A 26,620-nucleotide genomic window follows, 5' to 3' on the forward strand; every position below is an offset into this window, starting at 1 on the left:
AATAAAACTCCTCAATGATATATGATACGTATGTTTGTTAGTATATAAACAGTGTGTTTGCATACATAATTTCAATGAATCTTACCTAATAACTAAGAGAATATAAAGGGTTTATGCTGTATAACTGTGCGGGGAATATTTCTAAACAGTGTGGCAGAGTTTATAAGGGCTTAAAATATATAAAAATAACCATACAAACATATGGTTTCTACTTTGCGGATTTTCGCCTATCGCGGGGGGTTCTGGAACGCAAGGGAGGGATCGAGGAGGGATTACTGTATTACTAACTCTACCTCATTAATTTCAGTCAGGTTTGCTGTAGGTGGAATTTAACATATACAGCATGTGGAGTGAATTGATTGGTCTGGGAACTGAACCAGAGTTGTTCTAGCTCTCTCACAAGAAATCAAAAGGTTTCTGGAAAACACAAGAAATTGTTAATTTTTATTGTATCAATGTTTATTGGTATTTACTGTAATGTTGTATAGAAGTATTTCTCAACCCTTATGGTACTGCAACCAAGTTTACCTTTATAAGTTCACTGACAAACTACTATAATAGTAGCAATTAGGTGCAAGGGGGTGGAGGCAGGTTTCTCATGAAAAGGAAGTCATTTAGAAATTGAGAAAACATTACGCAGCACTGTCAATCACTTAGTTGATTGAGAAACATTGTTATTAGTGTTTAAAAGTTCATAAACACTTGTTATGAGTACAATTTTGTTAAATAGGTTTGTGAAAGTCTCTTTAATATTTGACTCTTTAATAGTATACTTGATTTTGGATTACTGATTAGTGTTTTAAAACTTAAACGAAATTAGGACTGATTACCTGGTAATGACCCTTAGAGTTGATTAAAAGCTATCCCCTTGTTGTAGATTATCAATAACATCATCTTCCTACCTTGTATTGGCATATCTGAATCTCAAATCACCAAAATGAGTAACCATATGATGAAATGTAACATTAATGATTTAAGTCAACTTCAAAATGTAGTGAACGTATTAAAACAAATGTCAGAATTGACGAACCTACTTCAACAAACAGTAGGAGAATTAAGCAATTATTTCATAATGGTACCCCCACCACCACCCTCCTACTCCTCCTCCCTCAGCCAATAGCATTCCGTTCTGGAATTAGCAGCAGTTCTTCTATTCCCCATCCAGCTCACTACTCTGGGGATACCAAAAAATATCAGGGGTTTCTAAATCAGTGCTGTAAAATATCTGAATTGCAAGCACAGGCTTACTTCATTGACAAAGTACAAATTGCATTCATGATAACATTGATATTTGATAAACCTTTGGAGTAGTCATCCACTATGTATGATATGAATCACCCATGTTGTTATTCAATTTATTTTTTGCTAGGAAGCTTTTCAAGGTTTTTGATACACTGGTTTGCCCAGAGATTGCTGAGAATTGCATCCTTGAATTTAAATAAAGCAATAAACCAAATACAAAGTACAACATTTATTCTAAAATATTAGCTGCAGAGATGGGTTTATTTATTTTGGGTATTTAAAAAATTAAATTAGTCATGACATGGAGAATACCCTGCAAGAGGTCATAAATGTAAGAAAAAAATTGGTACTCTATTATTAGAAAGAAAAAAATGAAGAAATACAAGGGAAATTGAGTTTTTGGGGCTCCTGACTAAAACAGCTATATGGTCAATGGAATTTGGAAAAAATTGTATTAGTTTTAAAGAAAGACAAATACAAGTTAGACAAAAACTTTACATTTATTGTGAGAAAGTTTCCCAAGCCTAAGGAAAAGTTGAGTAGCCACTCTATATGAAGATAGGTGGGGTGGGAACTTGGAGTCAAGCCCATTTTAAGAATTTATTACAGATACCAGCAATTTGGTAACAAGTTCAAGATCATGTTTTTACTTGGTTTAGAAACTGTTGAGAATTTTAATAGAAATTACTACTTCAAATATTAAAAAGACCACCTCACAAACACACCTCTTGTGTTTTATCAGTAGATGACAAGCAGATTCGGAGCACCAGCATGTCAACATCCCGACATTACTTCATGCCATACCAGGGAAGGACATCCATTTAGCCATGTGAACGCAATGGCAGAGAAATAGAAAGGCTTCCATCTAGATCAAGGCTGCAGGGGCAGGTGGTCACTATATTATGTCGGGCTGTCATTAATGATTAGATAGGTAGATTAGCCCAGCATATAAAACCAAGGGACACCCAGCAGTTAGGGGTTTGCTTTCGACCATGTGGTGTAGGAGAGAGAAAGGCTAGCTGAGCAAATTAGAAAGAATTATTTTCTTTGGTTCTCTGATTCCAATTTACACAACATTTGGTTATATTACACATGCCCAAAGTTTGAAAATGTGCAGAGGTGCCTGTGTACAGGGCATCTGTCCGTCTGTCTATCTTGTAATAAGAATTTAGAATTCGGGTATTGTCATAAACATGCATGTTAAGTTAGCTAACAAGTGCAGGTGTGTGAGAAAGAGGGTCTGGATGGACAGATTGGTTTCTGATTTGTTCCCAATACTGGATAGGTGCTTATCGGCTATAATTCTGTATTGTGCCAGGTTTGAAATAAAAAGCTGTATGGCATGAATACTGCAGAAGCCGACAGCTATAAAGTAAATTCAATGCTTAATTATTTAATGTAATGTACATTCTTTTGTTTTTTTTCAGCACTCTTAATTACCTGAAAGCATTCAAATGATATGACTCTTTGCTTTGGTTTAGTTTAGTACTTGTGACTTAGAGCTATTTTCTAATAATGTTAAACGTACCAGTTCTTTCTCTTTGTATAGTGAATGCCATTTTACCTTAATCACTCTGCATTTTTCAGCTTTTTTTCATTATCTGCTCTGATTTTATACTGTACATTTACTTGGAGTTTAATATAGTTTAAGCATTTCTGAAAACACATAGTGCTTTATATTTGAAAACTTCATAATATAGTAGGTAAAAAAAAATCTAATAGTTAATGCCAAATAAAACAAGCAACTAGTACATTTTTATTGTCCTACCTGCTCCATAAATAAGTGAATAAGTAATTCGTTTAGCTTGTTCTCGTTCCTGATGAGTAACTTGAGTTTCAGGAATTCCTCTCCTAAACAGCAGAAAAACAATTAAAAAAAATGACTAAGTACATTAACACTGGGTTCTTATCATTAGTATGTTTCACCATCAATAATTAAATTATTTGGTAATGCTCCTGCTTTATTTTCCTTATCTTGCTGTGAAGGAGGCAGTGTCTAGCCATTACATACCAAAGTAACTCAAACACACTTGTTTTAAGAAACAAAATAGTAAAATTTATTGATAACAGGGATTAAATAAATATAAGTGCAAATACTGTATATAAGAAAGAATGAAAGACAGACTAGATAGAGAAGCATGTAACACAGAAAAGGCTGGCTGTTTACTAGCTACAGTGCATCCGGAAAATATTCACAGCGCATCACTTTTTCCACATTTTGTTATGTTACAGCCTTATTCCAAAATAGATTAAATTCATTTTTTTCCTCAGAATTCTACACACAACACACCATAATGACAATGAGAAAAAAGTTTACTTGAGGTTTTTGCAAATTTATTAAAAATAAAAAAACTGAGAAATCACATGTACATAAGTATTCACAGCCTTTGCTCAATACTTTGTTGATGCACCTTTGGCAGCAATTATAGCCTCAAGTCTTTTTGAATATGATGCTACAAGCTTAGCACACCTATCCTTGGCCAGTTTCGCCCATTCCTCTTTGCAGCACCTCTCAAGTTCCATCAGGTTGGATGGGAAGCATCGGTGCACAGCCATTTTAAGATGTCTCCAGAGATGTTCAATCGGATTCAAGTCTGGGCTCTGGCTGGGCCACTCAAGGACATTCACAGTTGTCGTCCTGAAGCCACTCCTTTGATATCTTGGCTGTGTGCTTATGGTCGTTGTCCTGCTGAAAGATGAACCGTCGCCCCAGTCTGAGGTCAAGAGCGCTCTGGAGCAGGTTTTCATCCAGGATGTCTCTGTACATTGCTGCAGTCATCTTTCCCTTTATCCTGACTAGTCTCCCAGATCCTGCTGCTGAAAAACATCCCCACAGCATGATGCTGCCACCACCATGCTTCACTGTAGGGATGGTATTGGCCTGGTGATGAGCGGTGCCTGGTTTCCTCCAAACGGGACGCCTGGCATTCACACCAAAGAGTTAAATCTTTGTCTCATCAGACCAGAGAATTTTGTTTCTCATGGTTTGAGTGTCTTTCAGGTGCCTTTTGGCAAACTCCAGGCGGGCTGCCATGTGCCTTTTACTAAGGAGTGGCTTCCTTCTGGCCACTCTACCATACAGGCCTAATTGGTGGATTGCTGCAGAGATGGTTGTCCTTCTGGAAGGTTCTCCTCTCTCCACAGAGGACCTTTGGAGCTCTGACAGAGTGATCATCGGGTTCTTGGTCACCTCCCTGACTATGGCTCTTCTCCTCCAATCACTCAGTTTAGATGGCTGGCCAACTCTAGGAAGAGTCCTGGTGGTTTCAAACTTCTTCCACTTACGGATGATGGAGGCCACTATACTCATTGGGACCTTCAAAGCAGCAGAAATCTTTCTGTAACCTTCCCCAGATTTGTGCCTCGAGACAATTCCTTTGACTTCATGCTTGGTTTGTGCTCTGACATGAACTGTCAACTCTGGGAGCTTATATAGACAGGTGTGCGCCTTTCCAAATCATGTCCAATCAACTGAATTCACCACAGGTGGACTCCAATTAAGCTGCAGAAACATCTCAAGGATGATCAGGGGAAACAGGATGCACCTGAGCTCAATTTTGAGCTTCATGGCAAAGGCTATGAATACTTATTTACATGTGCTTTCTCAATTTTTTTATTTTTAATAAACTGGCAAAAATCTCAAGTAAACATTTTTCATGTTGTCATTATGGGGTGTTGTGTGTAAAACTCTGAGGAAAAAATGAATTTAATCCATTTTGGAATAAGGCAGTAACATAACAAAATGTGGAAAAAGTGATGCGCTGTGAATACTTTCCGGATGCACTGTATATCGGAATGTCTGACACCTTATATTCCAAATCGTAACCTCAGATCCTCAAATGAGTATCTCCTTAGAATTCCAAGAACAAAACTTAAAAGTGGTGAGGCGGCCTTCTGCTGTTATGCACCTAAAATCTGGAATAGCCTGCAAATAGGAATTCGCCGGGCTGATACAGTGGAGCACTTTAAAAAAAACTGCTGAAAACACATTATTTTAACATGGGCTTCTCATAATTTCACTGTAATCAAAATCCTGATACTCTATATCTCCAACTCATTATAATAACTATTCAAGTGTCTCTAAAATCTGTACTAACCCCCCTCTTTTCTGTTTCCTTTTCCGGTATCCTTTTGTGAATACTTTCCGGATGCACTGTATATAGACTTCTAATCTTGGCACAGATACACAGTTTTAACATACCAAGTCTTTGAGTAATATGTCTGATGTTGCATGGAATTGTTGTTGTTATTGTTCCGGGTTCAAGTAGAGGATTCGTCTTGCATTATAGAGCATTCTTTCTTTTGGCAACATCGTAATTTGTTCAGAGTTTGCTCTCAGTTGGGCTTTTTGCTATGTTCTCAGCAACTTCATCAGAGAAAAGCATCACTTTTTCTTTGGCATAAAGTCACTAGTATTCCTGCTTTCCTAAGCTTTACAGTAATTTGGTCGTACTGCTCCTTTATGCAAGGTATTATAGTAGTTGAGCCAGTGCGCATTTTTTTTTTATTGTAGGATATTTTCTGCTTTGTAAACAAACAGCAGCAAGCGGAGACTTGTCTTATCAGAGAGAGCTAGACATGATTTGAATATTAGTCTTTACATTAAAAAAGTGGAGCAAAGGTTAGCAAAATAAACAAATACTTCTATTTATTTAACATAAACCACACAAGAAAGGGGGTGTGTACAGGAAGAACAAAAACAGTACTTAGCAGATTTGGTGGCTCACTCACATGCCTAATGTACAATAAAAGAACTCCATCCCCACTCCTTTGCTGGCTTCTGTTGTCTATACTAGTGAGCCCTTGACTAAACTCACTTTCAAATTCTGTGGGTCACTGAAAGAAAATGTATCACTGATTGGGCAGGGATGGTGGACCTTATAGTCAGAAAAAGGAATGGAGACTGCTTTTGAGAAAAAAAGAAATGTTTTAATATTGCAAGACCAACTAGATGCCCCTTCTCTTTGTATATATTCAGATTTGCTTTATTCAGACATTACAATTATTTAACTTGCCGTGATGCATATGTTTTTCAACTGAGTGGAGGATACAGCAATGGCCATAGTGGTTAAGTCCATATTAAAGGGTCTATGTTGAAGATTACAACTAGAAGATACAATCAGGGAAATGTGTACATTGTGCTTATCACCTACAAGAGTTGAATTTGACCAAATTAGCCAAGGTACAAGCAGAAACTGGATTAAAATGTCCACTTGTTTTACTGCTGATGTTAATGTCAATAAAGGGTGCCAGTAACAAAGCCACAGGGCTAACATTTCATAAGATATTATTGGGAAGACTAATGCAACAAGCAGCATCTTCCTCTCCTTAAAATGTTGCAATACTGAATAATAATGTTCAAAACTCTTTATAGCTGTAGGTAGAGTCAATTGGATAACAGCACGTGAGTTTGGAAATGGAGAATGGCCTTCAAAGATCTTCAAGCAGGTACCAGGTACACCTGACTTCGACCACAGCATGGAAACTTGAGAGGCAAAACTGGGTACATGCATCCCATCGACAAAAGGTTCTATGTTTAGAGGGAGATCGAGTCATTAATCAACTGAATCTCCAATTATTGCAACACACTTAATTTCCATTTAAAGGGATCCCGGCTCCTTAACACAAACAAGCCAACAATAAAATTCAAAGTGTCATATTCTGGTAATTACCGATTACAAAAGAAAAAGTTACTGACTTTGTTTAGGAGTATTTGACCCCATCGCCCGATTATTATATCATATTAAATTCCACATTATAGAAAAGAATTTTACAACAATGTATGTTGTACGAAGAGGACATTCTATGACTTGATATCTATTTTTCTGCAGCACAGTCTTTCAAAGAGGACATGAACCATGAAATAATGTACTCTACAAAAGGAAAATAAAGGACAAGCAAAACAAAGCATTTTAAATATTTACATATAAAACGTGTATTAATTAGCAAAGTGTTTAGAAAACGAGATTGGAATAATAATCGAGTCAGTACCTATTTCAAAAACAATGTGTAAAAGTAAATATTTCAAGAATTACTCCATACTATAGGCTACCTAACACTTGGTGTGAGTGGATGTACACAGCCAACGTTGTTTCAGCAATATCTGTAGCAATATAGGTCAATAATCACAATGTAACCATGTAATCTGAGCTGTGCACACTACACCACCTCCAGCAGTTATTCAAAACTTAGCAAACATGACAACTATTACATTTAATGTTACATTTGTGGTTAAAAGTTCATGAGAAACTACACCACTACCAGAAGAGGCTTGATCATTCAATACTTATATTTTAAGACAAAATGATATAGTAAGTGTATGCCAGCTAAAGTAAACTCAATTAAAACATAACTGATAGTTGAGTTTAATATTATAGGGCAAAGAATATGTTTAAACATTAAGAGGTCAAAGTGTAAGAAAAATCTGTTAACAAGGAGGAATGATAATAAGCTTATGGGGCAAGATATAACAGTGTTTTAGAAACAGGCACTTTTGGTCTGGATTGTTCCCAACTCCATAACTATAGACATATATAGTTTAAACTAGCAGTTCCTAGTGGCAATACAGATCAGATACATTCATATTATGGCTCTTTGGGCCAAAGTGCTATAGAAGATAGCTAAATGAAATAATAATTGGGCACTCCAGAGAAAAAGTATCTTACACAGACAGTGTCTGCGAGTATGCAGTATGTGAATTGGAAAATCCAAGTACAAAACAAGGATCGAGCTGGTGGCAAAATATTTTTAACATTAATAACAAGTATAGGTGCACCCTTGCAACTGAGATGCATTAATGAGTAGTGCCGATATCTTCTGAATGACACCTACCATTTAGTACAATGTACAATATGTTCGGAGCCTAGCACATACCACAACTGGATATGTATCAAATTGTCATTTTGATCAATTTTGTGAATTGTATGTACAACACAGTTTATTTGCCGATGAGATGAAAAGATCAGAATCACTCTGTATAATTTGCTCCATGTTAGCTTACTCACAGACTGATACAACATCTTGTTCAATGTTTAACACTATAATGGCATAAAAATAAACTTTTCTCAGACCAATTTTTGTTGTGTTTCAGCATTTAAAAAACATTTATTAATTCTTACTGCTCCTGTAAAGGCATTAGTACACTTGATCCCACCCCGTGTCTGTGTTTCAGCATTAGTCAGACCACCGTGCTGCCTCCCATGCACACGTATGTGACAACAGATATAGATGTTGCTGTATTGACACTTTAGTGGTTTGGGGGATCCGAGTGACTCTTTGGTTTTGACCCTGACACATACTCCCATTTTGTTCTGGTTTAACCTTCTGGTCCAGAAATAAAAATCCTTCTGCTTTGGCAGAATAAAATTAAGCTTTTTAGTGATATTAGATATTGAGACACCATAGTGGTTAGCACTGCTGCACCAAAGATTCACTGCCCTTCTCTCCCAAGACCCACATCCAGGTGTCACCTATCTAAAGATTGTATATTCTCTCCATATTTAATATTTAGTTTTCCACTCAGCATTCTGGTTTTCATCCCCACATATGTGTATTTTAGTTCTGCTGGTGTCTCTAAATTCACTTTGTTTCAGTGTTAGTGTGGGTGTGTGTTTAAGTGGACCATACAATGGACTGTCCAAGGCTACTTCCTACCTTATACCCAAAGATTTGAGGATAGACCCCAAATTCATTGAAGAATAAGTTAAAAAAGTGATTGATTAGCATATTTTACAGGTTACAATTCACCCTACATTTTAAACAAGCAGCAACATTTGTTAGCATAAATATTTGATGTCTATGAGGTACATGTCTGATTGAAACAAGTGTCCTCTATGATGTATTGCTTTTGGGCCTGCTATTTGGGCTACAAGTCTGTGATGTATGCTATTCATAGGAAGTATAGCGATCTGCTGACCAGGGTTACTTGAGTCCTGCAGTACTAAACAGGCTCTCTTGGCCATCCACATGACAAAAGAAGCATTTATTTAAAGTGATGACATTGAAACTCTTTGCTGGAAGGATACTGTGCTGTCAAAACAGTTCAAAATGAAAGAAGGAACAGCTTTTGATGTTAGGCCTGTAGATAACATCAGTATACCATACCCTTCACTCTTGTGCCAGAAGACAGTTGCCAAAATAAACATATCAACATAATAGTTAAAAATCCACATAACAGCCAGTGAAGATGATTAAAAAGCACTTGAAACTATTTATGTAACACACGTCACACACTGTGCAAAAGTGTGGTGCAATACATAATAAATACTGTACTTCTTGCTAAAAACAGTGTTCGTGGAAGTTGAACAATTCAATAAATAAATACATACATAGATTAAAAAATAAGGTTAAAACAATAATCAGAACATGTCCATAAAAACCATCATGAGCCATGGTGCACCCATTGAAACTGACGTCTCCTCTGCTCACCCTTGAAGGTCTCCTCTGTAAGAGGAGATGTTCACTGGCAAGCTCAGTCATCCTTCAGTCTGGCTCAAGTTCCCACCACCATTAATTGGCATTCACCAGGGAACCCCGCAAGCTCTCCTCCTGCCATCATCTTTCAGCCTTTAAGTGGAAGTCGCTTAACAGGTGTGACCCTGCTCTGTGAGCGCCATACACTTGTTCCACCCGGAGTCATTTCCCTGTCATTTGCCTCCTTGCTACAGCACCCAGTTTGCCACAATCCTATCTCTCTTTCTCTTTAAAGTCCAGACTTTTTGTCCATTTCTACTTTTCTGTCTATCCTTATCAGATGCCTTTTATACTATTGTGGGCATACAAACCCCAGGGGCCTAATGAGGAAACCGGTTGCGCCACACACATCTACACATCCATGCAAAGCCAGTCAATCTCATCAACAACATACCAGGACTATGTTGCTGCACTACTATGCACAATTACAACAACCACGAGTCTGAGTGCACTGTTTTATTTAAAAACTTGCACACTCCAATGGACCCATAAACATACTTTACCACAGTCCCACAGATACAGAGATACAGCCATAGTAATGGCAGCAAATGAGATTCTATGAATGTCACTGTAAGAGGATGGGGAACAGGGAGGGCACTAATCTGGGTTACCCAAGCAAGAGACAGATTACCCGGTGTGGAGCACGGCCTGGACACAGACAGGCAGACACGGATTGTTCACCCAACACACGTTTATTGTACATTCTATGTACAAATAAGTGACACACACAACCCCAGTACTCCCCCAAAGTCCAGGCCTATCTCTCGATGCCTTTCTCTCAGGTCTGCCTTCATTCCTCTCCTCCCGAGCTTCGTCTCTCTTCCTCCCGACTCCAGCCATCGAATGGAGGGATGCAGCCCCTTTTATACACAGCCGGATGTGCTCCAGGTGCCTCCCGATTAGCTTCGAATGGCACTCTCCAGTGTGGTAGAAGTACCGGCTGTGCACCCGGAAGCACTCCGGGTGTCCCTGATCGTCTTTTCCCCAGCACTTCCGGGTGTGGCTGAAGTGCTGAGGACCAGAGCTCTCCAGGCATCGGGCTGCCCCCTGGTGGTGTCCACGGGCCCCTATAGGGTTGATCTTCCAAGCTCAGTTCCCGTGGTCCCCAAAGCCACCAGGGCGGTCGCCCCCTCGTGGTCTGGAGGAGGTGTAAGCCTTCCTTCGGTCCTCCTGGGCATCCCGGTTGGGTACCATCCCCAGCCACATGCCACACCAGGTAGAAGCATATCATATCCCCCTACAATCCGGAAGAGAAAGTGAGCCCAGGGATAAAATGACAGTTGGCAATATCTCTGGACTACTACAAAAAACATGATTCCAGGTAATAATCTCTCTTCAAAGAGTCAAACCACATAGTTTCGGACTGAAAACGTTGGCCATTTCAATGCAACTGAAGGTTTTGGGCTACAGTGAATTTGCAGTCTGGTGTCCCTGTAATAAAGATAAGAGGACCCCAATACCAAAAGTATATCCAGAACTGAACCAGATGCAATGTCATTTCTGCTCATCTTTTTCTTACTGTCAAATGCTGCCAAGACAGGTCCCATTCTATTGCAATATAATTTATTACTTTTATGAAAAACTCTATTTTCATGCACATAATGAAAGAATTCAAACAGTCAACAGAATTATCCAAATGATTTGAAAATAAACAGGTAAAATGTGGCACAGCAACAATGATATCCCACAGTGCTTGGTTCCAGGTTATATAACCAAATGGGGTGTCTTTTTATATTCAGAATGTGTATGGAGTGATGAAAAATAAAATGTGAGAGCTTTTGAGACCCTCCCCAATGGAACGACAAGCAGAAGCACGTTTACTTCTTTTGAGACCCTCCCCAACGATACCATAAGCAGAAGCGTGGCTGCCGCGCCCGTTGAGTGTTTTGTTCATTGTGAAGGCAACTGCAGATTCGCAGCGCCACAGGAACAACTACAAGCTGACTGCAACCACGCGCAAAGCTCAGATGGCACAATGGGTGATGCAGGGAACATTATAACTTGGCCAATGACTTGGCCCTGACCCTGCCTGCTTGTAGCGTCTGCGTATAGTAGAATGGTAGATCCTACTACTAATAAATAACCTTGCTGTTCCTGTTTTATTCTGAGTAAAGGTGGCTTTGCTAAAGTACTCATCTTTGGGGTGCAAGATACCAACTCATGTGTCACAACGTGTTTTATTAAAATAAAGAAAAAAACTTGAAAAATGCAGCATTTTTGACTAGTGGATTATGCCATTTCAGAAAACATACACAATTACAGTAACACAAAAAAAAGGATAATGGGCACTTATGAATAATTCAAATAAAAAATTAGACATGACATTTCATATTTTTTCAACTTTATATGAAGTATACGCATGCACTGTCTTGAAAAGATTTTACCAAACAGTACACATATTTTGTTTCAACTTCTGAATCTGAAATAAGCATAATTAGGATCCCTCAAGTAACCAAGAATTAATTTAAACAAAACAGGAGGTCCAAGTACAGATGGACACATAATCACTTTTTTTTTCCTTAAGCTTGCACACCGTGCTAAATCAAAAGAAAAAAAAATCAAACGTTTAAACATCCATCAGTTGGCACACATTTAAAAATTCAAATTAATTTAAAAGTGAAAATGTTTTAAAAGTGTATTAACTACTTTAAGTTACAAGCCTAAATTAAAGCAATTGCAATATATTACCTCAAAAAGTGGCAGAATTTGTTGAAGGATTTCTGCAGGATGTAAAATGAGTAGGTGTGACACTTAAACAAATCCTTCAGGAAACATTCCCTCTTGTTCTCTTTGAAGGTATAAGGGCATTGTAAGTCAGCTGTCTGATTATAGAGAAGCCATCTATAAAAATCTCAAAGACACTGAACACTCTTAAATATAAAAGCTCTTTAAATGACATTTAAAAAAAGCTTTATTCAAAAATGAATTCTAATAATCCACTGAAGACTTTGACATTTTGTATTTCTCTCTCTATCATCTATCCATCAGTTTTCTCAAAACTGCTTAATTAAATTCACAAGTACCCCATAAATATTAAAAGCTAAACAGGAACCAATCTTGGCACCATGTCATTCCAGAACATACTCTCTCATAGTCGTACAATAGTGCCCATTTACCAGGTAAATTTACACACCACAACAAACTAGCCAAAACACATTTTTAACTTGTGGGACGGAAATTGGAATACCCAGAAAAAGGCCTTTCCAAACATAAGGAGAATGTGTAAACCTCCATAGAAACAGTGACCAAGTTGAGATTAAAACCCAGTCTCACAGGCCTCAGGTGTAGCAGCACTAACCACTGCAAAAATGTTCAGTCTTCCCCTATATTGTGTAAATTACAAATATTTATTTCTCAAGTACTGTACTCTGATTACTCAGAGACAGTCTTAATTTGAGTCCCACTTTTTATTAGCAATGCAGCAGATAAATAAACCCTACGTGGTTTAGCACTTCAAAAGGTGGAAACTAAAAGTGAAAATGCCCAATTTCTCACCACATAATTGAAGTCAAAGCCAACCATATACAAAATAATTATGTTTTCTTTTTTCTAATCATTGACATACTTGCCTCAAATGCCACGATTAGACCAGTCTATAGACCCACACAAAAAACATTCCTGTTCTTGATTGTGCACACAACCACTATTAGGGTGATTGTGCCAATATCTGTTATTTGTACTGACTATGATAAGCATAAAACATGCTATGAATTTTTACGTATGCGTATGCTTCTCAAAAAAATTAAAGGAACACTTTTTAATCAGAGTATAGCATCAGGTCAATAAAACTTCTGGGATATTGAACTGGTCAGTTAAGTAGTAGAGGGGGTTGTTACTCAGTTTCAGCTGCTTTGGTGTTAATGAAATTAACAACAGGTACACTAGAGGGGCAACAATGAGACAACCCCCAAAACAAGAATGGCTTAACAGGTGGAGGCCACTGACATTTTTCCCCTCCTCATCTTTTCTGACTGTTTTTTGACTAGTTTTGCATTTGGCTACGGTCAGTATCACTTCAGGTAGCATGAGGCGATACCTGGACCCTACAGAGGTTGCACAGGTAGTCCAACTTCTCTAGGATTTTACTGACTCAGGCATCGACGCGAGTGGCAGCCTTTCCAGCAGCTCTGTGTATGACTTTATCTTTAAAGTCTTTATCTTTCTACCTTTTTCTGTATTTTTCTTTATTTCACTGTTAACTCCTACCACTTTTTTATGTGGACTCGTTCCCTGGACGCTTTTTACTACTTGGAGATGGATTTTTACACACTGAGACTCGTCTATTCAAGTAATCAACTTCAAGCGCTGAGAACAAATGCGAATGCCGGTGTGGTTCCCTATTTACCTGGCGAGGTAAGAAGACGGTATCGGGGCAGCAGAGCCAGTGCTAAGATAAAAGCCAAGCGTCTAGAAAGAAAGTGACGCTACAAACCTTCGGTGCCTTCTGTGATTCTGGGAAATGTGAACTCACTACCAAATAAGATCAATGAACTGGCTGCACTGGTGAAAAATGTCAGGAACTACAGAGAATGCAGTTTCTGTGTTTTAGTAAAACGTGGCTAAAAACTAACATCCCAGATGCTAACGTAGAGCTACCCGGGTTTAGCACAGTTAGAGCAGACAGAGACGCAAGTACCTGCAGGAAGCAGAAAGGAGGGGATGTCACGCTCTATGTCAATACAAGATGGTGCAACTCTGGACATGTAAATGTTAAAATCTCCACTTGATGCAGGAACATCGAACTGTTGGCTGTAAGTTTGCGTCCCTATTACTTGCCCAGAGAGTTTGGACACGTGATTGTTGTTATTGTTTACATTCCCCCTCGAGCGAACGCGGAGATAGAGAGTGACGTAATCCATTCTGCAGTTGCTAAGTTACAATCACAACACCCTGAGGCGCTTGTGCTAATCGCTGGAGACTTTAACCACGTGGCGCTGGACGAAACATTACCTGCCTTCTCCCAGTATGTGGATTGTAACACCTGGGGAAATAGGACTATCGACCTACTGTATGCAAACGTTAAAGGCACAAACAGCGCCACCTCGCTTCCTGTGCTTGGGAAAGCAGATGATAACCTGGTTCTGCTTCAGCCTCACTACAAACCAAGAGTGAGGGAGCTACCTACAACCACACGCTCATTCAGGAAGTGGTCCCCTGAGGCAGAGCAGACTCAGAGACTGCTTTGGAACTACGGACTGGGACATCCTGCATTGAGGAGGTTGTTGACTGCACTACTGATTACATCAACTTCTGTATAGACACTGTAGTTCTAGTAAGAACAGTACGCTGCTATGCTAACAACAAGCCATGGATTACAAGTGACATCAAGGGCCTTTTGAACCAGAAGAAAAGGGCTTTTAAAGGAGGTGATCAGCATGAGCTCAAGTGCGTGCAGAAGGAACTCCGAGTCCAGCTCAGAAGCAGTACAGGAGAAAGCTGGAGCAGAAGTTGCAGAATAACTGCAATTGCACTTGGACAGAGGAAGTGGTGCTGTAAGAATTATGTTTTTGGACTTCTGTAGCACCTTCAACACCCACCAAACTTTGCTCCTTAGGGACAAGCTGACAGAGATGGGAGTAAATTCACACCTGGTGGCATGGATCGTGGACCATCTTACAGACAGACCTCAGTATGTGCATCTCGGGAACTTCAGGTCTGACACTGTGGTCAGCAACACAGGAGCGCCGTGAGGAACTGTACTTTCTCCGGTCCTGTTCAGCCTATATACATCAGACTTCCAATGCAACTTGGAGTCCTGCCACGTGCAAAAGTTCGCTAACGACACTGCTACTGTGGGCTGCATCAGGAGTGGGCAGGCGGAGAAGTATAGGAAGCTAATCAAGGACTTTGTTAAATGGTGTGACTCAAACCACTTACACCTGAACAAGACCAAGGAACTGGTAGTGGATTTTAGGAGGCCCAGGCCCCTCATAATAATAATAATACATTTTATTTATACTGCACTTTATATAAACAATCTCAAAGTGTTACAGAGTAAAATAAAGTAATAAAAAAATGTAAAACATACTTCAATAATAAAATATCTTTCTAAAAGGATAAGTTTTTAAATCTCGTTTAAAAACATCAATCGACTGCGGGGCTCTCATGTAATCCGGGAGGGAGTTCCACAGTCTCGGCGTCACAGAAGAAAAGGCCCTGTCATTCATGCTGCTGAGCTTAGTTCTGGGAACTTGAAGAGTATTAATGTGTACAGAGCGGAGGGTACGTGAAGAAGTATGATGGGTAACGAGTTCCTGTAAATAATGGGGAGCATGCCCATAAATACACTGATGAGTAAGGACCTTATAATCTATTCTAAGTGAAACAGGGAGCCAATGAAGGGTTTTCAAAATAGGAGTGATGTGGTCATACTTTCGCACCCTCATCAAAATTCTGGCAGCACAGTTCTTAATATACTGGAGTCTCTGGATACTCTTACCAGGAATCCCGGTAAAAAGCACATTGCAATAGTCCAACCTGGAGGAGACAAAGGCATGAACAAGCCTCTCTGCATCCGCCAGAATAAGTATAGGGCGGAGTTTAGCAATGTTCTCGAGATGATAAAAAGAAGATTTACAAAGATATTTAATATGGGTGTCAAAAGTGAGTTGAGAATCCATCTTAACACCCAAATTAGTGACAGATATAGAAAGAGGAATGTTTTGACCAGAGAACGTACAGTGCATCCGGAAAGTATTCACAGTGCTTCACTTTTTCCACATTTTGTTATGTTACAGCCTTATTCCAAAATGGATTAAATTCATTTTTTTCCTCAGAATTCTACACATAACACCCCATAATGACAACGTGAAAAAAGTTTACTTGAGATTTTTGCAAATTTTAAAATAAAAAATTGAGAAAGCACATGTACATAAGTATTCACAGCCTTTGCCATGAAGCTCAAAATTGAGCTCAGGTGCATCCTGTTTCCCCTGATCATCCTTGAGATGTTTCTGCAGCTTAATTGGAGTCCACCTGTGGTAAATTCAGTTGATTGGACATGATTTGGAAAGGCACACACCTGTCTATATAAGGTCCCAGAGTTGACAGTTCATGTCAGAGCACAAACCAAGCATGAAGTCAAAGGAATTGTCTGTAGACCTCCGAGACAGGATTGTCTCGAGGCACAAATCTGGGGAAGGTTACAGAAAGATTTCTGCTGCTTTGAAGGTCCCAATGAGCACAGTGGTCTCCATCATCCATAAGTGGAAGAAGTTCGAAAACCACCAGGAATCTTCCTAGAGCTGGCTGGCCATCTAAACTGAGCGATGGTGGGAGAAGGGCCTTAGTCAGGGAGGTGACCAAGAACCCGATGGTCACTCTATCAGAGCTCCAGAGGTCCTCTGTGGAGAGAGGAGAACCTTCCAGAAGGACAACCATCTCTGCAGCAATCCACCAATCAGGCCTGCATGGTAGAGTGGCCAGACGGAAGCCATTCCTTAGTAAAAGGCACATGGCAGCCCACCTGGAGTTTGCCAAAAGGCTACTTAAGGACTCTCAGACCATGAGAAACAAAATTCTCTCGTCTGATGAGACAAAGATTGAACTCTTTGGTGTGAATGCCAGGTGTCACGTTTGGAGGAAACCAGGCACCGCTCATCACCAGGCCAATACCATCCCTACAGTGAAGCATGGTGGTGGCAGCATCATGCTGTGGGGATGTTTTTCAGCGGCAGGTTCTGGGAGACTAGTCAGGATAAATGAAAAGATGACTGCAGCAATGTACAGACACATCCTGGATGAAAACCTGCTCCAGAGCGCTCTTGACCTCAGACTGGGGCGACGGTACATCTTTCAGCAGGACAACGACCATAAGCACACAGCCAAGATATCAAAGGAGTGGCTTCAGGACAACTCTGTGAATGTCCTTGAGTGGCCCAGCCAGAGCTCTTACTTGAATCCGATTGAACATCTCTGGAGAGATCTTAAAATGGCTTTGCACTGACGCTTCCTATCCAACCTGATGGAGCTTGAGAGGTGCTACAAAGAGGAATGGGTGAAACTGGCCATGGATAGGTGCCAAGCTTGTGGCATCATATTCAAAAGACTTGAGGCTGTAATTGCTGCCAAAGGTGCATCGACAATGTATTGAGCAAAGGCTGTGAATACTTATGTACATGTGATTTCTTAGTTTTTTATTTTTAATAAATTTGCAAAAACCTCAAGTAAACTTTTTTCACGTTGTCATTATGATGATGTGGTGTGCCAAATAAGATGGCTTCTGTTTTGGATCTGTTCAAATGAAGAAAGTTAAGCCTCATCCATGCCTCTATCTCCTCCAAGCAGGGAGTCAAAGTAGATGTTGGCAGAGGAGCATTAGAGGAGGTGGGAGTAGTCCTGAGGTAAAGCTAAGTGTCATCAGCATAACAATGGAAGGATAACCAATGGAAGGATGTTGAAGAGAACAGGGCCCGAAACAGATCCCTGTGGGACACCACATGTAACACTGTGGGTATAGGATTTTGTGCTACCCAAGGCAACATACTCAGTTCTAACAGTCAGGTACGATGTAAACCAGTTAAGAACATGTCCAGAAAGCCTAATAGTGTATTGCAGGCGATAAAGGAGAATGTTATGGTCTATCATGTCAAAAGCAGCTGTCAGATCAAGAAGGATAAGTAGAGAAGGAAAACCAGCATCTGCTGTCATTAGTAACTATGACCAGGGCTTTTTCAGTACTATGGCCAGGGCGAAAACCAGACTGAAACTTGTCAAACAAGTTAATCAGTTTGAGGTGATCATAAAGTTGAGCTGCAACTATTTTCTCCAGAACTTTAGAAAGAAATGGAAGATTGGAGATGGGCCTATAATTAGAGAGAACTTCAGGATCAAGAGTGCATTTTTTCAATAGAGGATTGATGACAGCAGTTTTTAATACAGAAGGAATATGATCAGACAAAATAGAATGATTTATAATTCTAGTAATAAGTGGAGAGACAGCAGAGATCTTGGCCTTCAGCAGAGCTGAAGGGAAAGGGTCCAGGGAACTAGTAAACAATTTCATTTTTCTGATAACAGCCTCCACCTCTTCCCATGTGGTAACAGAGAAAGAGCAAAGGGGCTGAACAATCTCAGACAATGAATTGACAGTTGGAAAAGGCAGGGTGTCCATGGTAGAGAGATGCAAGCGAATGTTATCAACCTTTTGTTTAAAAAAATTGATATGCATGTTGCACCGCTCATCGGTAATCTCAGAGTAAACAAATGAAGGAGGTTTTAGAAGGTGATTTATAGTTGAGAAAAGTTTTTTTGGGATTCCTGGCACTATTACTAATAATAGTGGAATAGAACCTGGACCGTGCAACCTTTAAAGCTTCTGCATACACCCTCTTATGTTCCCTATAAGCCTGTTTATGAACAGTCAATCCAGAAGCCTTAAGTCGCCGCTCAAGGACACGCCCAGCCGCCTTCATTTTTCGCAGATCACAGGTATACCAGGGAGCTGAGCACGAAAATAACACGGACCTAGATGTTAAGGGGGCATGAAGGTCCAGGAGATTGCTTAGGGACTGGTTGTAGAAATCCACAAGGTCATCAACAGTGCAGGAGCTGGTAAAATCAGAGGAGAGACGTTTAAGGTCCAAGGCCAAGGCATCCACATTAATGTTCTTCAGATTTCTGAAATGAATCTGTCGTTTTGGTTTGGTACAAGAAGGGAAAAAAGGCAGCTCCATTGACACTACTTTATGATCAGAAAAACCAAGATCATATACTTGTAAATTACTAATTGAGACAACATTTGAAATGACCAAATCGAGTGTATGACCCCTAGAATGTATAAGGACATTAACATATTGTTTTAAATTAAGAGAATCTAACAGCTCAAGGATTTCAGCAGTGAGATAACCTATGGGATTGTCAACTTGAATATTTATATCTCCAAGGATTATGATGTTTGCAGAAGTAGCACAAAGTGTTGTGAAAAGATCAGTCATTTCCGGGATGAAGGCAGAATTGGGTTTTGGAGGTCGATAAATAAGGAGAACAGTCATGGGAGTAGGGGGCTTGCATTTAAATGCAAGGCACTCGCAGGAAGATATTGCAGGTAGCAAGATAGGGGTCAACCCCAGATCCTGACGGTGGATGACAGCTAAGCCACTACCAGGCCCAGTACTGCGCACTGCCTCCAAGTAGCTGTAGCCAGAAGGACAGGCTTCATTTAGAGCACAGTAAACCTCTGACTGGTGCCAGGTTTCTGTTAGACATATGAAGTCAAGTCCTTTCTCCCAAATATGTTCTTCAATCGAAGTGGATTTATTACCAATGAATTGAGAATTAAACAATTCAAATTTGACCAATAACTGTGTAGTAAATCTCTGTACCGGTCATAAAACATTTAAATCCACTCCATCACATAATTCCAACTGAGGATGTAGGGCTATCGCAGCGTTTTTCACAATGGCTCGGGTATTTCCCATGCTAGAGTGCAGAGATCTCGCGATACTTCCAATGTTAATAGCAGTTGGAGCAACGGTACTCTGATGAAACTTCAAACGTGCGACAAGTGACCAGAAAGATGGAATGCTGATAGCAGAGCATTTTTGCTGATTATGAAAGATAAACTTTCGACCAGAGCGTCTATGAATGTAACGAGGACGGTGAAGAAGTACAAGTTCTTCAACAATAGGGATAGCAACTTCATGAGTGGTTCCAGGCTTAAATCGGCGACGTTGTAAGCTGGAATACCTGAACACCATTCTGACCAAAAAGGAAGGAATGCCATCCAGACAGTGCTGTAAAATCCAAAACGTTGACATCTGTGGCAGAGCAACGGGTGCCGAGTAGGCTCCTGTCAATCATGGAGAAACCACTGCATCCACTGAACAGTGTCATCTCCAGGCAGAGGAGCAGCTTCAGCAACAGACTGCTGTCACTGTCCTGCTCCATTGATAGCAGTTATTTAGTTATGCAACTCTTCAATTCCACCCGTGGAGGTAAACGTTAACATTATTCAAAGTTACTGTCTGTTTTTACCTGCATTTTTATTACTCTTTTATTTAATATTGTTTTTTGTATCGATATGCTGCTGCTGGATTATGCGAATTTCTCCTTGGGATTAATAAAGTATCTATCTATCTATCAATACATGCCATTGCCGGAAGGTTTCCTGTGTCTCCCAGAACAGTCTCAAGGGCATGGAGGAGATTCAGGAGACAGGCGATTACTCTAGGAGAGCTGGACAGGGCCGTAGAACGTCCTTAGCCCATCAGCAGGACTGGTATCTGATCTTTGGGCAAGGAGGAACAGGATGAGCACTGCCAGAGCCCTATAGAATGACCTCAAGCAGGCCACTGGTGTGAATGTCTCTGACCAAGCAATCAGAAACAGACTTCATGAGGGTGGCCTGAGGGCCCGACATCCTCTAGTGAGCCCTGTGCTCACTGCCCGGTAACGTGGAGCTCGATTGGCATTTGCCATAAAATACCAGAATTGGCAGGTCCACCACTGGTGCCCTGTGCTTTACAAAGATAAGAGCAGGTTCACCCTGAGCACATGTGACAGATGTGGAAAAGGTCTGTAGAAGCCATGGAAAACGTTATGCTGCCTGTAACATCATAAAGCATGACCGGTTTGGTGGTGGGTCAGTGAAGGTATGGGAAGGTATATCCATGGAGGGGACACACAGACCCTCTAGAGGCTAGACAATAGCACCCTGACTGCCATTAAATGAAACTAGATGGGATGAAATCCTTGGACCCACTGACAGACCCTATGCTGGCGCTGTGGGTCCTGGGCAATGTTCCCTCTAAGGAGTAGCATATAGTGAGCAAAAAACATTGTTTATGAGCGATATTTTGTTTAAGCCAAAAATTTATGAGCACCAATTTTCGCGATAAGAACAAGCGATGCTCTAAATTCGTGTGAGCGATCGCTCACGCGCTCAGCTTAGAGGGAACATTGATCCTGGGTTTCTCCTGGTGCATGACAATGCCCAGCTTCATATGGCGAGAACATGCAGGCAGTTCCTGAACAATGAAGGAATTGATACCATTGATTGGCCCCCACGCTCGCCTGACCTAAGTCCAATAGAATATAATGTCCTCTGGGACATTATGTTTCGGTCCATCCAATGCCACCATGTTGCACATCTGACTTTCCAGGAGTTCCTTGATGCCTTGGTGCAGATCTGGGAGGAGATCCCCCAGGACACCATTCACTCATTAGCAGCATTCCCCAAAGTTTTTAGGTGTGTATATAGGCACATGGGGGCCATACAAACTAATGAGTTGCTGCAATGAAATTTTGGCAAAATTGACTAGCTTGACGCATCATTTTTTCACTTTGATTTTCGAGGTGTCTTTAAATTCAGCCCTCTGTAGGTTCATAATTTTCATTTACATCAAACGATGTGGCATCTTTTCGTTCCTAAAGACCTGTAAACTAAGAAATGACATGTCTTCACTCACACAAACTGACTCCTGATAAGTACAGTATATCATGTATCTCCAAAAGGCAAGTCTCAGGGCATAGATAATGTAGCAGTCAAGCAAGTAAGTCAAATACTAGGAGCATCACGAGAGAGAGAGAGAGAGATAGATAGATAGAGATCTCTTTGAATAAATAAATACATAAATATAGAGACAAGTAAGTAAATAAACAAATATACACACACATTTTGGTCTGAACACACACCACAGTGACTATAACGCAGGAAAAATTCAAAAGAAAGAAAAGTTCTTACTTGGTTGTCAGTCACATTATGCAGACATATTAGGGTTGGTATAAAGGAGCCCCTGTAGTGCTTCCTGACACACTTCTGCTGAATAATTTGTTGACTGAAAGTGTTCAGTGTTAAGTGTGTCTGATAGAGAATGTGAAGCACTGTTCAAAATGCCACTCAGTTTTGTTTTAATTTTTTCCTTCGCTACGATATATATAATATATAAATAAATAAAATGAAAGCACAGTTCCAGTCTTTAACAGCAAAAAGGTGACATTTAAAGTTAAGGTGTAAGTGATACAAATGTACATTTTGATATACTCCCCTATACAGTAGATTAAAAATGTTTATTATGAATACCTCTTCTGATTATGCACAACAATGCAAAAACAAAGAACATTTTTCTTATTATGTTGATCATGAGGTATTGTTTAATTGCACACTTTACACATTATTGTATATTAATAATTTATATAGTACACTATTCATATTCATAATAGGACAGCGCAGTGGTATAGTGGTGAGTGCTGCCACTTCACAGATTCTATATCTTGAGTTCAAATCCCACATATAGCTGTTGACTTTGTAAACTCTGCAAGTTTTGTACTTGTCTGTATGGATAAGTTAAAAAAAACATACATAATGTAAGTCGTTTGGGAAAATACAGCATTTGTATTAAGGAAATAAAATTTGATAAAGTATAGATCAGAAAAATGTAACATTTGAAAATGTTTTGTTTTAGAAACTGTATCAAAGAAACAAAAAAAAAACACAACTAGTGCTACCTAGCTCTGTCCCAGCATACTCTAGTGTTTATTGAAACCAGAAGTCGTCGGCACTTTATCAAATGTGTCACAGTATAATTAATAGCATTAACCTGCATTACAACTTCAATCCATATAATTTTAATATATAGCATCTGGAACACTCAAATGAAAGCAAATTGGCCTTATTTGTAAAGTGCACAATCTGTCAGTTTAGCAAACAAGTCTCACACCATATAAAACTACAAAACACACTGCCTCTGTAGATTATGCCCTAAACTACACAGCCATATTTCAAGTACAGTTCTGATATGACCATCAGTGTTATTTCACTCTAGACGGTCAACTGTTAATTTTTTACATTTTGTGGTTTTGGAAAAAAGTAAGATATGATTTTAAATACAATTCTTTTTGTTCACATACTGTACATATACACATAATTTATATATATATATATATATATATATACACATATACATACATACATACATACATACATGCAGATCAGAGCCACACGAACAGCCGCTTTAATTTCCATATATCTTTAAACTGGAATTAAAATGTTTTAAGATAGTTGTCAAGTTTCATATTACAACTATACATCAGTTCCTTTCCAAGTTCTTACTTATTTGTATCATTTTAACAAATTACTGTGTTCTATCTAATACAAATAGCTAGGTGGGAGAACTGATTAAATTTGTTTTCTTCTTTTATAGGGTACTACTGCTACTGTTTGTTAGTATTAGTAATTTTGGATTCATTTTTTTCCTTGCTATTTGGTATTACTCTATTGGTTATACATTCAAAAATGTTATGTATTGACAGTTAATCACAGACCCTACACCCCTAACATACATCAATCAATGCCATTTTTACATCACTTCAAGTTGAACCTCCTGTTTACAAAAGCTAGTAAGCCACAAACAAGCCTATTTGTACTCCGTTTTGAACTCCATTGTAAAGTACCGTTAAGAAGAATGCATTTAAAGTCATCTAACAACACATGTAATTTCATTCTTTTATCACTGTCACTACTGAATATGATTCAAGATGGTTGTAACTAACAAGAGCTTGCAGCTGGAACCAGTTTGCAAGCAAGGGCTAACTTAGCCATCGATGCCCCGCTCAGGCAAAGCGTACAGGTTATGGGACAAAACACGTGATCCTGAAGTACTCTCTGAAGATCATAACATTACTGTTGAGGGTGTACCCTCAGCCTTAATATTCATGTTTAGAAGACAGATCCATTAGCAGTTCATTTAAAGTAGTGTTTTGTGGAGTAACATACATCATTTTATTTTTAAAGTTATTTATGCCTTCATTGAGTTGTGTTTTCTGTCTATGTCGATACTAATTTCTGGATTATAGAGTGGATTTATCATCCTTGGATTACGATTTTAGGCAAATATTTTTTAGTTTATTTTTTTGCCCTTTTTTCTGTGTTTTGCCAATATTTTTCTCATTTATGTAATGAATCTTGTTGAAGTTTAGAACATTGTTTTTCTTATTTCCTTTGAAGCCAGAGGTTTCCAGTTATCCTCTATTATTATTACTGAAGGGAATTTTTGAGTATTCAAGGTATTTCTAAATTGTTAAAGCCTGTGTTTGAGGCCAGGCTGTCTAAGATGAGGCCTGTTCTTGAGATTGACTAGTGAAGTCCTAGTCAGGTTTTTGTTTATTCAGGTCTGGTCTCTATCTGCTATGAATTCCAAATTCCTCACAAAGCTCACAAATTACTTTCCGGTTGACTTCTGACTCTAAATTGTCAGAGTGTGTTTTTGTATTGTTCATAAAATAATGAAACACTTGGATTGGGTTCAAGATTTTTGCATGTTCATATCTGAACCAGCTACAAATTTGTGTCCCAATATTGGGGAAAAAATGTCTTAGGAAATGCAGAGATGGGTAAATGTTGTTCTACAATGTTCAAGGTATTAAGATGATGAAATATGAAAATTTCAGACAAATTTTAAAAAACAAATACACAAAAAAATAAAAGTACTGTGAAATGTAAGCATAAATAAGTGTCAAGAAATGTGAGCATAAATAAATGTTTCACTACATATGTTTTTGTTTATTTAATTTTGTCCTTTATATTTCTCTAAATTCATCATGAAATACACCTTAATATAAAATTGTCACTTTCAGAGGGTGGGCTCTCGCGCATACTGTGTTTTGTTGAATCGTCTTTTGTAGATTGCTCTTGCCTAATTCAATATGTCAATACAGGAGATGGAAGTAAATGAGATAACACAAGAATAAGAAAAATGCTTACTGCTGCCATTGAAATGGATTCTGCTGAAATTATTATGTATTTCAGAGAAACAATTGAAGATTTATCAAAAAAAAATTATATATTTGGCAGCCCTTTTAGATTACAGAATCGATTAAACTCTTTTTGAAAACATCAAAGAACTGGTTCACCAGACTAAATCTAATTTAATCGAATCTGCGCCTCCGGATTACAGTTTTACTCGTGCAGATCGCCAGGGGAAAAAGGGAGGCGGAATGGCTAACATTTACTCGAGCCGATTAAAATGTAAAGATGTCAGTTTTGGTAAGTTCAAGTCCTTTGAGTATCTCGCCATTGTTGTTCATGGAGATTCTCAAGTTCTAGTATTATCCGTGTATAGACCTCCTAAATATAACGCGTCTTTTTTTGAGGAATTCTCTGACTTAATGTCAATTTTAATTACTAACTATGACACACTCCTAATAGTTGGCGACTTTAATTTTCATATAGATAATCAGTGTGATCTAAAAGTAAAAGAATTTATGAACCTCCTGGATTCTTTTGATTTGAGACAGCTCGTAAATCAGCCTACACATAAAGCAGGTCATACGTTAGACTTAGTGATTACTAAAGGACTGAAAGTTGATATAAAACAGATCATTGATATTGGTCTATCAGACCATTTTCTTCTACTTTTTAATATAGAAATAATGATAAAAAACACTCATGAGAAGCATATTGTTAAAAAACGCTTCTTTGACTCAGCAGCAGCTTTAAAACTTACAAACATTCTAAGCAATCAGTCCGTTTATAGTGCCAACTATAATAGTGAGGATAATGTAAATAGTAAGGTGGAAAGATTTAATACTAAAGTGAGAGCTGCTGTTGACATAGTTGCACCTGAAAAGACAGTGAAAAATCTTCTAGCATTGTTATACCATGGAAGACCCAAAGAGTGTCTGATTTAAAGAGAACATGCCGCAGAGCTGAGCGTTAATGGAGGAAGACTAAACTTACTATCCACCATGAAATATTAAAAGTCAAAATAACAGAATACAATAACACTGTCCGTCTTGAGAGACGCTGCTATTTCTCCAAGATTATAAATAACAATGCTAGTAATCCCAGAGTCTTATTTTCTACAATTGATCGCCTACTAAACCCAGGTAACTCAAAGGAATGCCTCCAAAGTTCTTCCAGTAAAACCTGTGAGGCAATCGCTGTATTTTTCAATCAAAAATTAATGAT

General features: G+C 39.0%; 1 protein-coding gene across 1 annotated transcript in view; it reads right to left on the reverse strand.

Annotated features, from left to right (window-relative positions):
- Positions 1–26,620, reverse strand: part of poln (polymerase (DNA directed) nu) — a 323,190-nt gene that overhangs the window by 151,339 nt on the left and 145,231 nt on the right. The window contains exon 7 of the mRNA XM_039751721.1: positions 3,011–3,093. Coding sequence (XP_039607655.1) covers positions 3,011–3,093 — 83 coding nt within the window. The remainder of the gene's footprint in view (positions 1–3,010; positions 3,094–26,620) is intronic.

This window comes from Polypterus senegalus, chromosome 4 (assembly GCF_016835505.1).
Source record: "Polypterus senegalus isolate Bchr_013 chromosome 4, ASM1683550v1, whole genome shotgun sequence".
NCBI lineage: Eukaryota > Metazoa > Chordata > Cladistia > Polypteriformes > Polypteridae > Polypterus > Polypterus senegalus.